General features: G+C 35.2%; 1 protein-coding gene across 1 annotated transcript in view; it reads right to left on the bottom strand.

Moving 5' to 3' along the window:
• Positions 1 to 263: 263 nt before the first annotated feature.
• LOC141562086 (protein mono-ADP-ribosyltransferase PARP15-like) overlaps positions 264 to 14,561 on the bottom strand; it is a 42,481-nt gene continuing 28,183 nt past the window's right edge. Inside the window, exon 5 of the mRNA XM_074302100.1 lies at positions 264 to 1,010. Within this exon, the coding sequence (XP_074158201.1) occupies positions 1,003 to 1,010 (8 nt within the window). The 3' untranslated portion in view covers positions 264 to 1,002. The remainder of the gene's footprint in view (positions 1,011 to 14,561) is intronic.

Genomic DNA, 14,561 nt, shown 5'->3' with positions numbered 1-14,561 from the left:
TGGAACTCTAAGATTTGCAGTCCAGCTCTTTACTTCTGAATACAATTAAAAAGGAACCACATTCTGAAGGGGAATATGAATTCCATCTTTGAATTTTCAAGTAAACTTTTAATGACAAATTTACATACAGAATTAAAACTAATTTTAAGAATTGCTAAACATTAAAAATGACTTCAGCTATATAAAACAAAATTTGTAATGTGAACAATTTTCTTTAGTCTTATAATAAGTCACATATTATAATAGCTCTTTATAAAGGTCTTTCCATACAAAACTCTATGATGGGGAAATGAGCTCAGAAAGAGATGATCAGTGATTTCCCTGACATGATCAAATTCAGTTGTTATTTTAAAACTCCAATCAGATTTTTCATGACCCCATTTAGAATTTTCTTGATAAATACTGGAGTGGTTTGGCATTATCCAAGGTCACACTTATTAGTATTTGAAGCTAAGTTTAAACTGAGGAAGATGAGTCTACACTTTATCATTTTGCCACCTACTTGCCCTTATGACCTACAACAAAATAAATTGTTTATTTAAATTGAATAGCAACTACACAACAATTGAGAATGAATGTCCTGTATTACAAAGAACACAAATGTCCTTAAAGAAGAACTATATAAAGACCCTCTCTTCCTATTCTATCTATAGATATTGTATATTATTTTCAGACTTTTATATGGCTTTGGTTGTTTCTTACTGATTTTTCTTTCTCATCTTCTCTTTTTCTCTTTAGAAATATTTATTATATGGGATTACTTTCTGGGAGGGAAGAGAAAAAATGCTGGAAGAAATTCTGGTAGCATAAAAACTCAATTAAAATTTCTTTTGAGTATAAATCAAACCTTAAAGTCCATTTGCATAATTCTTCATTGTTGGAGATTAGTTAATGTTCCATATTTTTCTGAGGGGCAGTGTTGGCAAGAACTTGGGAAAGAAGGTAGATTCAATCTCGTGTCTTCCAGCTTTAGGAGAGGAGACGTGGAATCCTCGACATGATTCAGATCTCTGAAGAAAGAGAAAGACACTGGGAAGAAGTCAGCATGTAGAGACACTGTCACTTTTGATCATGTTCATATCCCCAGATTGGAACACTAGAGACTGGAGAATTTTTCCCTACATGAGATCTGAGATTCTCTTGGTTGAACTGAGTTGTCTTGTTGCCAGTGGAGTATATCCCTTTTAATTCTGATTTGCTATTGACTGGGATAAGTGTGTTTCGATATATATCCATTGTGGATCTAGCATTTGGTAGGAAGTCAAGCATTGGTGATAGATACTGGAGTCAAGCTTGGGACACTCTATCCCATCAAAAGATAACAATCAGGAACTCACTTTGAACCTAAAAGATATTTCCCTTAGATGGGGCAATGGATAGACTAGAAGAAGCAGGACTTGTATTAATTGCAGGCTCAGACTCTTACTAGTTGTGTGACCGTGGATAAGTCACTTAACCTTGTGCCTCTGTTTCCTCATCTGTAAAATGAAATGGCAAACCATCCTACTATCTTTGCCAAGAAACCTCCAAATGGGGTCATGAAGTCAGATACTACTGAAGTAACTCAAAAACAATACTAAAATGTGAAAGCTTACTAGATTAAAATACTTCAGAAGATAGAAACAAGAAACCCTAACACCTAGTAAGTAAGAACAGTGAAAACAGGAAAGCTATTAAATAGTTCTACCCCAAAAAGCTGTTACCCAACTGCTCCCAGACTATTTCATCCCTTAGCAGTAGCCTTCCTAGCAGTGTATCAAGGTCTAGAATATCTCCTCAAGCCCTTTCTTCCCCCTTCCCAACTAAATTTGACTTACTCTGTGCTCCAGACATTCTGAGGCATTGATCCGGGGAGGCCAGAATTGTTCTTTGTGATTCCAAGTAATGAGACTCCACAAAATAGTTGTATAGCATCAACAAATGTCAGAAAATTGACTGTACAAAACAACTGTTTGGACATATATACATATATTGTATTTAATTTATACTTTAACATATTTAACATGTATTGGTCAACCTGCCATGGGCGGGGGGAAGGGGAAGGAGGGGAAAATTGGAACAAAGGTTTGGCAATTGCCAATGCTGTAAAATTACCCATGCATATATCTAGTAAATAAAAACTATTAAAAAAAAAGAAAGAAAAGAAAAGAAAATTGACCTGTAGGAGGACCGTCAAAGATTGCTCAAAAAAAGTAATGGTCCTTAAATGCCCCAGTGCAGGTTTAGATTTCTCAGTAGGATGAGTTCAAAGTTGTCAGACCTGCTCTCAAAGCATTTTATAATCTCCACTCTCCATCCCCCTACTCTATTTAATAGCTATCACCAATTGCTCTCCCAGGGCTGCCCATGGAGCTAGCCTAGAGGTGTTTGCACTTCAGACAGGTTAATCCTGATCTGGGGTTTTCAGATCTTCTCAGGTTATATCCAGAGGACCCCTGTTCTGCCCTAAGTCTTCTTGATTTTTCAGGCACAAATTTGTTCTTTTTGTGGGAGAAATCTGCAGAGCTTGAAATTTACCCACCTACTTTGCCATCTTCCCAGAATCCTTTCTTCTGTTCATTTAATTTTGAGTCAGTTCACAGAACTTTTCCCACTTTTTCTAAAAATGTCAGTTTCATAATTTCTTATAACACAGTAATATTCCATTATATTCATTTTTTGTCCCTGAATTTCTATATTTCTTAACAGTATATATGACTCAATGTTGTACTTTATCTTACAGTCTTATGTTGTCCCCTAGTGGCTTCATTTTTGTTGATCCTATCTCCCTACCAAGGCTCTACTTTTAAATTTCTTTGGTAAAGATTTAGGAGGGTGCTGAGCAGCTGCTAGGTCTCAGGTAGCCTTATACTAACTATTCTAACCCTTGCTGATGCCTCATTTTAATTAATTTCCATAGTCAAAAAGCATTTATTAAATGCTTACATTGTGACAGACACAATGCTGGGGATAAAAAAGAAGAAGAAAAAAAAGAGATGGTCTTTGTCCTCAAGAAGTTTATGTTTTGATGGAAGAAGACAGCACATTAAAAGGGAACTAAGATGAGTGGGGGAGGAGGAGTCAGAAGAATGAGTGTTATATCTTCTGGGATATCTCCACAAAAATACAAGTTTTGGGAAGAAGTCACTAATGAGGGGAGAAGCCCCCCCCCCCCAAATGGATTCAAGAGGTAGCAGAGGCATTGTGGCTTTCTGTCGCTATTACATAAATGATATGGGCTTGTGATTTTATTGATATAGTACTTCTAGATGAGGAAATTCTGCCAGTTCATTCAGAATTTTCTTTAAAATTTACAAGTCTTGTGGAGGAGGAAGGAATTTATGACCAGAGGAGAACTAGAGATCATTATTGATCACAAAATAGAAGATTTTGATTACATCAAACTAAAAAGTTTCTGTACAAATAATACTAATGCAAACAAGATTAGAAGGGAAGTAACAAATTGGGAAAATATTTTTAAAAACAAAGGTTCTGACAAAGGTCTCATTTCCAAAATATATAGAGAACTGACCATAATTTATAAGAAACCGAACCATTCTCCAATTGATAAATGGTCAAAGGATATGAACAGACAATTCTCAGAGGAAGAAATTGAAACTATATCCACTCATATGAAAGAGTGTTCCAAATCACTACTGATCAGAGAAATGCAAATTAAGACCACTCTGAGATAACACTACACACCTGTCAGATTGGCTAAGATGACAGGAACAAATAATGATGAATGTTGGAGGGGATGTGGGAAAACTGGGACACTGATACATTGTTGGTGGAGTTGCGAAAGAATCCAGCCATTCTGGAGAGCAATCTGGAATTATGCCCAAAAAGTTATCAAACTGTGCATACCCTTTGACCCAGCAGTGCTACTACTGGGATTATATCCCAAAGAAATACTAAAGAGTGGAAAGGGACTGTATGTGCCAAAATGTTTGTGGCAGCTCTTTTTGTTGTAGCTAGAAACTGGAAGATGAATGGATGTCCATCAGTTGGAGAATGGTTGGGTAAATTATGGTATATGAAGGTTATGGAATATTATTGCTCTGTAAGAAATGACCAGCAGGAGGAATACAGAGAGGCCTGGAGAGACTTACATCAACTGATGCTGAGTGAAATGAGCAGAACCAGAAGATCACTGTACACTTCAACAACAATACTGTATGAGGATGTATTCTGATGGAAGTGGAAATCTTCAACATAAAGAAGAGCCAACTCACTTCCAGTTGATCAATGATGGACAGAGGTAGCTACACCCAGAGAAGAAACACTGGGAGGGGAATGAAAATTGTTAGCACTAATATCTGTCTGCCCAGGTTGCATGTACCTTCGGATTCTAATGTTTATTGTGTAACAAGAAAATGATATTCGCACACATGTATTGTACCTAGATTATATTGTAACACATGTAAAATGTATGGTATTGCCTGTCGTCGGGGGGAGGGAATAGAGGGAGGGGGGGTAATTTGGAAAAATGAATACAAGGGATAATATTATAAAAAAAAAAATATATATATATAATAAAAAAAATTACTCTTAAACTATAAAAAAAATAAAATAAAATAAAATAAAATTTACAAGTCTTAACTATTTGCCTAGAGCACTGTATGAGTTGTACAGAGTGACACAGCCAAGATATGTACAAGGTGGTACTTGAATCCTTCTTTCTGACTCAGAAGCAAACCTTTGTTACCAAGTTTATCAAACTAGAAACCACTTTAAATTTTTTTTATAAATTATTTTAAATGTTATCTTATTTCCATGAAGTGTGTAAGTCATGATTCATAGCTTGAAATAATTCAAAGATATTCTCTTAAAGTCACAAAAGAGTTTATTTACACCGTATTGATCAGGGTAGCCTCTAAAGGAGGTCTAGAAAATTAGAAACTTTATATGCTGAAAATTTGGGACTTAGCTAGCAGCTTACAAGGTTGTAAGTTATTAAAAAGAGAGAAGAAAGAAACTGGATGTCTTTTAGCAAGGTACCATCAATCAGGCAGGATTTTTTTTTTTGCAAAGGACAAATAAGGAGCAACAAAAAAAGAGGTTTTATTGCTCCACATTCATCAGCTAGATATGCAGTTTTGAGTAGACTTTTGGCTTCGACCCATCATCTCCCGCTTTCTTTTGAGGAGAGACAATTCTAGGGATCCATTATCCCAAAGTGGATTATAAACTACTTGAGAGCAGACACCAAGTCTTATCCTTATTTTGTAGTAGTAAGAGTGAGAGGCAGAATTGGATAGTGGATTCAAAGCCAGCCTCAGAGTCAAGAAAGACCCAGATTTAAATTCTAGCGCTTATGTATATTGGCTATGTGACCCCAGACAAGAAACCACCAAGAAGCTCCAGCTTCTTCATCTGTCAAATTGAGATAATAGCAGCACCTGATTTCCAGTGTTGTTTTAAAACTCAAATTGTAGGGGACATGATCCACAAAAGAAACACTTACTCTATAAATTGTTCTGTGAACCCAGGTAACCAAGTTGGTGTTTTGATTTACTCTGTTTTTAACAGACCCTGTGGCTAAGCTACAGTCTGAAAAAGATTCTGTTTTTAGCAGCTTTAGTATCCCTAACACAGCTTAGAGCTTTTATTTTGGTATAAAAGCTTTCCCCCCCATCCCTAACTGCCAATTAGTTACCCATGCTATTTGATTTAAGCTTTGACTTAAAGAGAACTCCTTTGGAAAATGGCATCTGCATCTAGAGAGAGAATTGTAGAGACTGAATGTGGATCAAGGTATCTCGTTTTCACCTTTTTTGTTTGTTTTTGCTTTTTTTTTTTCTTGTAGTTTTTCCCTTTTGTTCTGATTTTCCTTTCACAATATGACTAGTGTGGAAATATGTTTAAAATGATTATGTATATGTTTGCTGTCTTAGGTAGAGGGGAGATAACAGAGAGAGGGAAAAAACTCAAAATCTTATAAATCTTAGAAAAATGAATGTTGAAAGCTATCTTTACACATAATTGGAAAAACAAAATACTATTGAAATTTGGAGAAAAAAGAATTCTGGGGGGCAGCTAGATGGCGCAGTGGATAGAGCACCAGCCTTGAATTCAGCAGGACCCAAGTTCAAATCTGGTCTCAGACACTTAACACTTCCTAGCTGTGTGACCCTGTCACTTAAGCCCAGCCTCAGGGGGAAAAAAAAAAAAAAAAGAATTCTGTGTGAATGTTCTTACTCTGACTCTGAACCTACAGCCACTTTACTTTGATGATTCTAGAGGAGAGGTTACACACTGGCAAGTCAAGATATCATTCTTATGATATAAATCCAATTCACTGGCAAGGCAAGAAATCATTCTCATGATATAATTGGTCCTCTTCAAAAATGAAAGGCATTCTTCAACAACACATCAGGATCTCATAGCTAGAAAGTGCCTAAACTGTGACTCAAATTCAGACCTCACTTCAAATCTGAAGCTTGTTCTACTAGAATCTAGACCATGTATCTCTTATTCTTCTCCAGTAAAGATAGTCAATTATTATAGATTAATTGCTCAGTCATTCATTCAACAGGCATTTATTGTCTACTATATGCAAGGAAAAACAGTTTTGACAGTGGGTACAAAGTCTGCTTTGAAGTCAAGGAGATGTGGGCTCAAGTCCTGTTTCTGACACAAATTTGGGCAAGTCACTTTGGATTCTATCAACTCTTTAAGACTCTGAGGTATAGAGAAGGTGCTAATGTGAGTAATCAAAAGTGCCTACATCAGTGAAATCAATTGGTTTGCCCCTACAAAGCATACTGGGTATAGGATATATATGTCCTTCACACAAATTGAAGTATGTTTTCTTAAAGCTTTATGAGTCCCTAAATTTTATCCTATGGGACCACAGATCTAGAGCTATTAGACACCTCAAATCCCTTGTTTTCTTGATGAAGCAGCTGAGGTCCATGGAGATTAAGTGATTTGCTTGTGATGGGATTTTCACCTAGGACATCTGACTCCAGAGCCAGTAATATTTTCACTGAACCCTCTATTATAGTGTAAGGGTTACTCCTGAATTCGGTATTTTTATGCATATCCTAATGGATTCATCCAAATGTAGTACATAGGGAGCCATGAAAAGACTCCCTATAGTTTCCTTTTCACCATCTTTTTCCAAACAAGAGTTTGATTCTGCCAGGAGGAAAAGGAAGACCTTGGGTAGAGAAGTTGGCCCTCTGATCTTCTCGGGATGATGAGTTTCCCGGTGATGAACTTTTCCTGGGAGTATATAATAGTGGTGGAGTAGAACCCAAGGAGTTCAATTGTTGGAGAAATACTTTTATTAGAAAGCTAATTAAGATCAGTTCGTTATTAATGAGCAACCATTCTAAAAACCTAGATCCTAAGGGTTACTCCTAGAAACCTGAGATCTTCTGGGGAATCCAACCTGAGAATGTGAATGAAATTGGAGGAATGCCCTGATGAGTCCTAGGGGGTCTAGACTGGTATTAGCAGAGAAAGCCTGAAACACTGATATGGTTATAATAATCCTTGCGGCAAGCAAGTAAGAGCTGAGGTGTTCCTACAGCCTAAAGTGGTCTTTTATTCTTTTTGTTTGTTTTGTTTTTATTGGGGGAAAGGGACTTTTATTCTTAAGTAGGCCTTTTGCTCAAATGGACTTTTGGTTACAGTCTAACCCCAGGTGGAGGTCTCTGGAAATACCACCTTTATTGTATGCAATCAGAAATCCAAATTATGGTGTTAAATCCCCAAGGTTATATTTTCCTTATTAAAGATCTGCTCCTACTGTAGATCCTTGCTAACTTCTCTATAAATTTAACTTGGTAGTCAGTTTGAATGGTGCCTTTCTCTATGTCATAGCTAATTCATTTTGGGCTTAGTCTGCTAACTTCTCATAGAATTTAACCCACCCTTAGCAGCATAATAAAATCTTTACCCTTTCATTTGAAGGTCTATGTCTACAAATTCCTTTGAGACAATTTGCAGCAATGGTCCATAACCTTAATATACTTTTGGGATATCATTCCATACCACATCATTTTAGTGGGTAAGCTTATTTTGGTGGCCTGTATGGGGAGAATCTGAGTACGTCCTATAATCTCAATGGTCCCAAAAAGGGTATATCTATATAAAGTAGTACTTGGCGTTCTCTAAAAATTGAAATCTTTATCAATGGAACAGCATAACAAGACTCAATACCAAATCAGTAGCTTAGTGGTCAATAAGCTAGAGGATAGAAACTGTGGACCAAAAGGCATCATATTGCAATGGAAAGACTGTAGGTCATTTTGCATGATTTCACATAAATAATCAATATTAAATTGCTTGCTTTCTCAATGGGTGAGAAAGGATTTTGAAAGGAGAGAATTTGGAATTCAAGGTTTTAAAAAAATTAATGTAAAAATGCTTATGTGTACTTGAGAAATATTCATGCAATAAATAAAAATATAGTTTTTTGTTTTTGTTTTTGTTTTTTTTTTTTTAAGAAAAGACTAGTCTGGAATTAGAAAACTTGGGTTTAAATACAGATGTTTATCATCTGTATGACTTTAGCCTCTTTGAGCTTCAGGTTTTTCATCTGTAAAATGAAGGGGATTTCCTTCTTAATAAACTCCAGTGATTTCCTAGTGACTATAGCATTAAATATTATTTTGCTTTTATTTCAGACTTTTAAAATCTCTACTTTTGTGTATTTTATGATATACATACAGTAGTATGCACATATAATTTGTAAACAATACTCAAAAAGTTTTTATTGATAGAACTATGAGATGAAGAGATTAGACACTATTGTACTAGAAAATAACAGTGACAAATGGAAGAATCTGGAAAGTAATCAGTGCTTTCAATTTATGCTAAAACAATAGTAAGAAGTAAACTATATTTGTGAATTGTTTTCACTCTATATAAAAACATCCCCTAAAATTCCTCCACACAATTGTTAAGTTCAATTAGCCATGTCAGGGAATGGAGAAGATTAGGATAAAAGTGGTTAATTGTGGGAATTGAGTGAACCACAGACTCTATCATGTGACTCAATTCTGGAGCGAGTTCAGTTACTTTTCTATTCCATTCAAAAAAGTTTATTCCTTTTTGGAATTGTTTTAATTTAGCTCTGTAACTGAGAAGCTGGATCACCTTTCCCTACTTCTTACAGACCTTTAACTAACACCCTAAGTGATGGTAAGCAGAAATCCAGTCAGATCCAAATATTGATGCAAATAAATTTCCTATAATTACATATCTCAAGCAACCCACATGTCTCATCTGAAAACTGAACTGAACTGAAAATCCTGTACGAATCAATCTGCTATTCTTTCCATATTATTTTGATTGCATACAAACACTTGGTGAGAGTTGAATATCTCTTTTTCTGATTTCAGGAAATTATACCTGTTTACTCTCTCCCTTCCAGCTTGGAAATCAAATCACTTAATTAATAGCAGCAAAAATTTAATTCAAGATCATTGACAGGAAGGAGAAAGCAAAAGATTCCAATGATTAGGCTTTACAGGAAAGAGACAGTATGCCTTCTCTGGTGGGTAGCAGCAGATATTCATCTGAGTAAAGCAGAGAGTAGAAGCAACTGAAAATAGATAGGAATGAGTTGGAGGAGCCAAAAGATATTAATAATTCTGTAGAAATGGAAAATTAAGTTCTATTTTTAGTGTGATCCCCGGTCCCATATATTCCTTTTATGTATGTTCCTCCATGCTGTTGTTATGGTCATATCTTACACACATAATTATGGTTCAAATATGTTCTCCATTCCTATCCCATACTCTTCCCAGGTAGTAGCTGAATATTTATGGAAGAGTGACTTCCAGGTTTAAGGGAAGATTGTTTTGTCATTATATTGTGCTATCATATTAGAGGAAGATAAGTGGCAGAGTAGATATAGAGTCCTGGACCAGGAATCAGGAGGAACTGAGTTTAAATCCAGTCTCAGACATTAACTAGCTGTGGGACTTTGGGCAAGTTACTTAATCAGGTCTGCCTTAGTTTCCTCAACTATAAAATGGAAATAATAGCATCTCACTCCTAGGATTGTTGTGAGAGTTTGTACAACACTTTGCATAGTGCCTGGCAGATAATAGGTGCTCTATAGATGGCTGATTCTATACTTTCTATTTTATTAAATATTTTTTTATTTGGTTTTTTAAAAATATTTAATTATTTGGTTTTGAACCAAATGCGACCTTGGAAGCTATGTTTTGGAGAGGATTTTAAACCTCAAATTAACTTGAATATGGGATAGTTTGGGGGGACTCGTGAGGGAGGGGATGTAGTATGTTTGTGTGTTATATTATTTTGCATACAAAAAGGTACAATTGCTTTCTTGAAATCTGGATCATCTGAGAGTACCTGGGATATAGCCACTGAAACCCTGAGTCATCTTAATTGTGGCTCTGCAGTGGTCTGTCAGGGCATCAATAACTTTCTGTTAACAACCTTATTAAGGAAAAGATTTTCATAGCAATTTTCCAAAAGGGCCAAAGAATCCCCATAACCTTTCTCTTCAGAAGAGAAAATAATCACACTGGTGGACACAAACATCTTAGTTTTTGAAGGTGATTTGAATATAGCCTTAGCTGAAGATTATAAATGAGGGATTTTAGGAAGAAGAAAGAACTTTTTAAAAGAGCTAGCAGGAAGTGCTTTTAGCCTACTTCTAATCCTTCAAGATCATTCTACAATCCTAAATTTTATTCTGGGTTTGCCATTTCCAGATCATTTTTATCCTGGGCAAGTCTTTCTTTCCTTATCTGCAAAATGAAGGAGCTGAGTCCCTTTCAAGTCCCATTTCAGTTCTAAATCTATTATTTCTCTGATCTTCATTTTAGTTGAATTTTCTTTTTTTTTTAAAGTGATTATTATTTTTTTCTCTCTCAATAAAATGTATTATTTAGAGATAGAGAAATAGATATATATATATATAAAACAATTTTTAGCATTTCCTGAAATATTAATACCTTCCTTACATTGTATTTGCTTCCTGATTCTGGGAAGGAGTTTCCTCACTTATGAGTTACTTATACTAATGAAATCATGAATCTAGTCCCAATCCATATACCAAGGACCAAGTACCAAGGACATCTTTCCTTACAAAAACAAACAATTGACAAAGGGATTGATATTTATAGCAATATGCTACTTATAGCTGTGTATAGCCCCAAAGTGTTCCCTTTTTTTTTGTGAGAAAGTTCACCTAAATTATATCTAAGATCCCATCTTTCTATCTTCCTGGATTTAAGGGAATGTGTGCTTGATGTGGGTCAGATAGAATATTTACAATTCCAAGCCAGCAGGGACAATTTCAGAGACAAGTCGCCATTATTCCCGTATTGGATAGTTCAGAAATGTGTGTACTGTTGCTAAGGATTATCAATGGAATCCCATTTTCTCTATTTTTAAAATTTCAATTTTATCTTAAGTTATGAATTATCTTCCCTTTTTGCTCCCCTATTCATTGACAAGACAAGAAAAACAAAAACTATTACAAATATGTATCTTCATACAAAATAAAGTCCTGTATTAACCAGGTCAAAGGAAGAAAGAAAAGAAAATATGCTTCATTTTGCAATCTGAGTTCATCAATTCTCTATCTGAAAGTGGATAACATGTTTTATCATGAACCCTTTGGAACTGTGATTGGTTATTGTATTAATCAATTTACAAAGTATTTCAAAATTGATTATCTTTACAGTGTTGCTGTTATTATTTAAATTGTTCTGCTGATTCTGTTCATTTTATGTTGTATCAGTTCATACAAGTCTTCCTAGGTTTTTCCGAAACCATCCCCTTTATTTTTCTTACAGCATGATAGTATCCCATTACATTCTCATACTGTAACTTATTCAAACATTCCCCAATTGATAAGACATCTCTTCAATTTACAATTCTTTGCCACCACAAAAAGAAGTATACAGACACATATACAAATATATACACATAAATACACATACACAAAATATGTACACATATTTTTGAGTGTATATGTGTATATATAGATGCATATGCACATGCACACACATATAAACACAAATACTATATGTTTGCCATTTTTGTTATTGTCTTTGGGACACATTTAGTAAAAGCATTGGTGGTTCAAAGGGTATACACATTTTAATAGCCCTGTAGATTAAGTTCCAAATTATTCTCCAGAATGATTAGACCAGCTCACAACTCCACCAACAGTAAATAGAGTATTTGTCATCTTTTCTATACTGTTGACCAATCAAATAGGTGTAATTATTAGTGATTTAGAGCGCTTTAAATATGACTATTGACATTGCATTTCTTCTCCTGAAAACTGTCAATTCATATTTGTTAACTATTTTGTTGATTTCTAGACTTTAAAAAGTGATGAAAATGTTAATAATGATTAATTTTAAAAGTGAATTATGGTTAGAGACTGTTAAAAATTTCCCAGCATACTCATGGATATGCCCTGGATATGCTAAATGAAGTCCTGGGTTACATTCAACTGCTTATATTGCTTCTGAATCCATAAAGTTAAGCAGAAAAATTAAGACATGTCCTTGTATATATGCCCTAAGTGGCCTCAAGAGCTGGCAGCAAGGTTGTCTAATGGTCTATTTGTGAAATACTAAACTTTAAAAGCTTACTTTGATTTCTATCTATGATTTCATTGGCTCAGGGAGCTACTCATGAGGTACTTTCTCTATCAAATGCAGATTGATCCCTTCTCTAAAAGTTATATATATATTTAAAAGGCTTTACAAAGTATCTTAAGCAGGGATAACAAGGTAAATGATAGTGATCTTTAAGTGTTTAAAGAACAGAGAATAACACTGATATGGAAAAGGGGTTGATTAACATTCAATATAAAGATCTTTCTCCCAATGTTGAAGAAGTTACCATTGTGACATAGTTATAAGGCTGTGTTGTGTAGCTGCAAAGCAAGGTTGTGTAATGGGAAGAGCACTGGACTTGGATTCAGGAAGCTCTGAGTTCAAATATTGCCTTGATCATTTATTGACTGTGTAAGTCACCCAATTTCTTTGACCCTCAATTTCTTCATCTATAAAATAGGAGAAGAACACAACTTCCAGAGTTGTAATTATCAAGGGAGATAAAAACCTTTATAGTGCATTGTAAACCTTAAAGGGCTATATAAATGCTACTTGTTATTTTTAGTGAGATTCCCATGAGAGTTTCGATCTCCATATTTTGGGATATTACAGTGGGGATTCCTCCATTAGCTCTAGATGACCTTCCCAATTTGAGAGAGAGAGAGAGAGAAGCAATCTCTCTTAAAAAGAATACTTTTCTCATTCCAATGTGGTCTCAATGTGTTCCAAGAAAAGCAATCCTTACATTACTCTACCACTTCTATCTACCCCCTTCTCTTTCTCTACTCATCATTTTACCTATTGTATGATTCCATAGGGAAAGAAGACAAACTGGGATTCCCAGAACTATATCTTTCCCCTTTCATAGTTTTATTTCAGTTTTATTTCTTTAAGTAAAAAAGAAACTATTCTTTATTTTTCTCCAATTCAAGTGTTCACTTTTTCTAATTTAATCTCCTGTGACTTCAGCCTTTGATTGTCTCACAGAAAGCATATCTTAAAACCAAAAACAATGTAGTGGGAAAGCTCTAATTTTAACCACAAGGATGAATACACTGAAAGTAATACCTAGATTCCAACTCAAAGAAGAGATTCCCACTGCCACTGTTTCTGGCTGAGAAACCTCTTGGGAGGACATCAAAGTCTTAAACCTCTAGGAAAAGGCACTTTCTCAATTTGACAGAGATGTTTCACTTTTTCAAAAGAAAAACTGTAGAAAAAAGTGAGAAAGTTGTGGAAGAGGGAGAAAAGAAAGAACTGCAGAAAGAGAAGCAATCAGGAAACCTATCTGAAGAAAACCCAGGCAGCCAATGTGCACACAGATTCTAGAGCCTGCCAGTGACTAGCAGTGATGCTGTCGAGGGATTAATGGTAACAAGAATTTGCACATGGACTTCTGGGGTTTCCCTCATTCTCTTCCTCTTTTTCTTCTTTTCTTTTTCTGAAGTGTCAAGCTGGGCACAAGAAAAGTCTTGGCACTAGGAAAGCCAGTCTCACTGCATCTGCTTGCCCTCTCCCTTTTTCAGGCAGCTCAAAGGACTAGAGTCCTTTAAGAAGACTAAAAATTTTAAGTTAGTTCAGAACCACCTCAAAACAATAATAGTGAATGTGACAATTATGCAGAAAAAAACATTCTCAATGAAGAGATGAAAGACTCTCACCACACCAATTTCAAATAGAGAAGGGTTATGTGTGTGATATGTTTTGCTGACTTTTCCCCTTTCACACTTTTATTTCATTTGTAATCTGAAATGTCTGTCTGGAAGAGGAAGGGGGAGGAATGCTGTTTGAAATTCTGGTGACGGAGAAAAACGTTTCAATAAAATCTATTTTTACAAACACTAAAAAAAAAAAAAAAAGAAAGAAAGAAAGTAATACCTAATGTTTCCTGCCTTTGGTTAACTCGCAAGAAGTATATGTGCGCGTGCACATACACACACACACACACACACAATTTTTAATATTCAATTTTTAAAAATTTTGAGTTCCAAATTTTTTTCCTCTCTACCATAA

This window comes from Sminthopsis crassicaudata, chromosome 3 (genome assembly GCF_048593235.1).
Source record: "Sminthopsis crassicaudata isolate SCR6 chromosome 3, ASM4859323v1, whole genome shotgun sequence".
NCBI lineage: Eukaryota > Metazoa > Chordata > Mammalia > Dasyuromorphia > Dasyuridae > Sminthopsis > Sminthopsis crassicaudata.
Note: the sequence above shows the minus strand (reverse complement) of the source record. Positions and strands in the feature narration are given on the sequence as shown.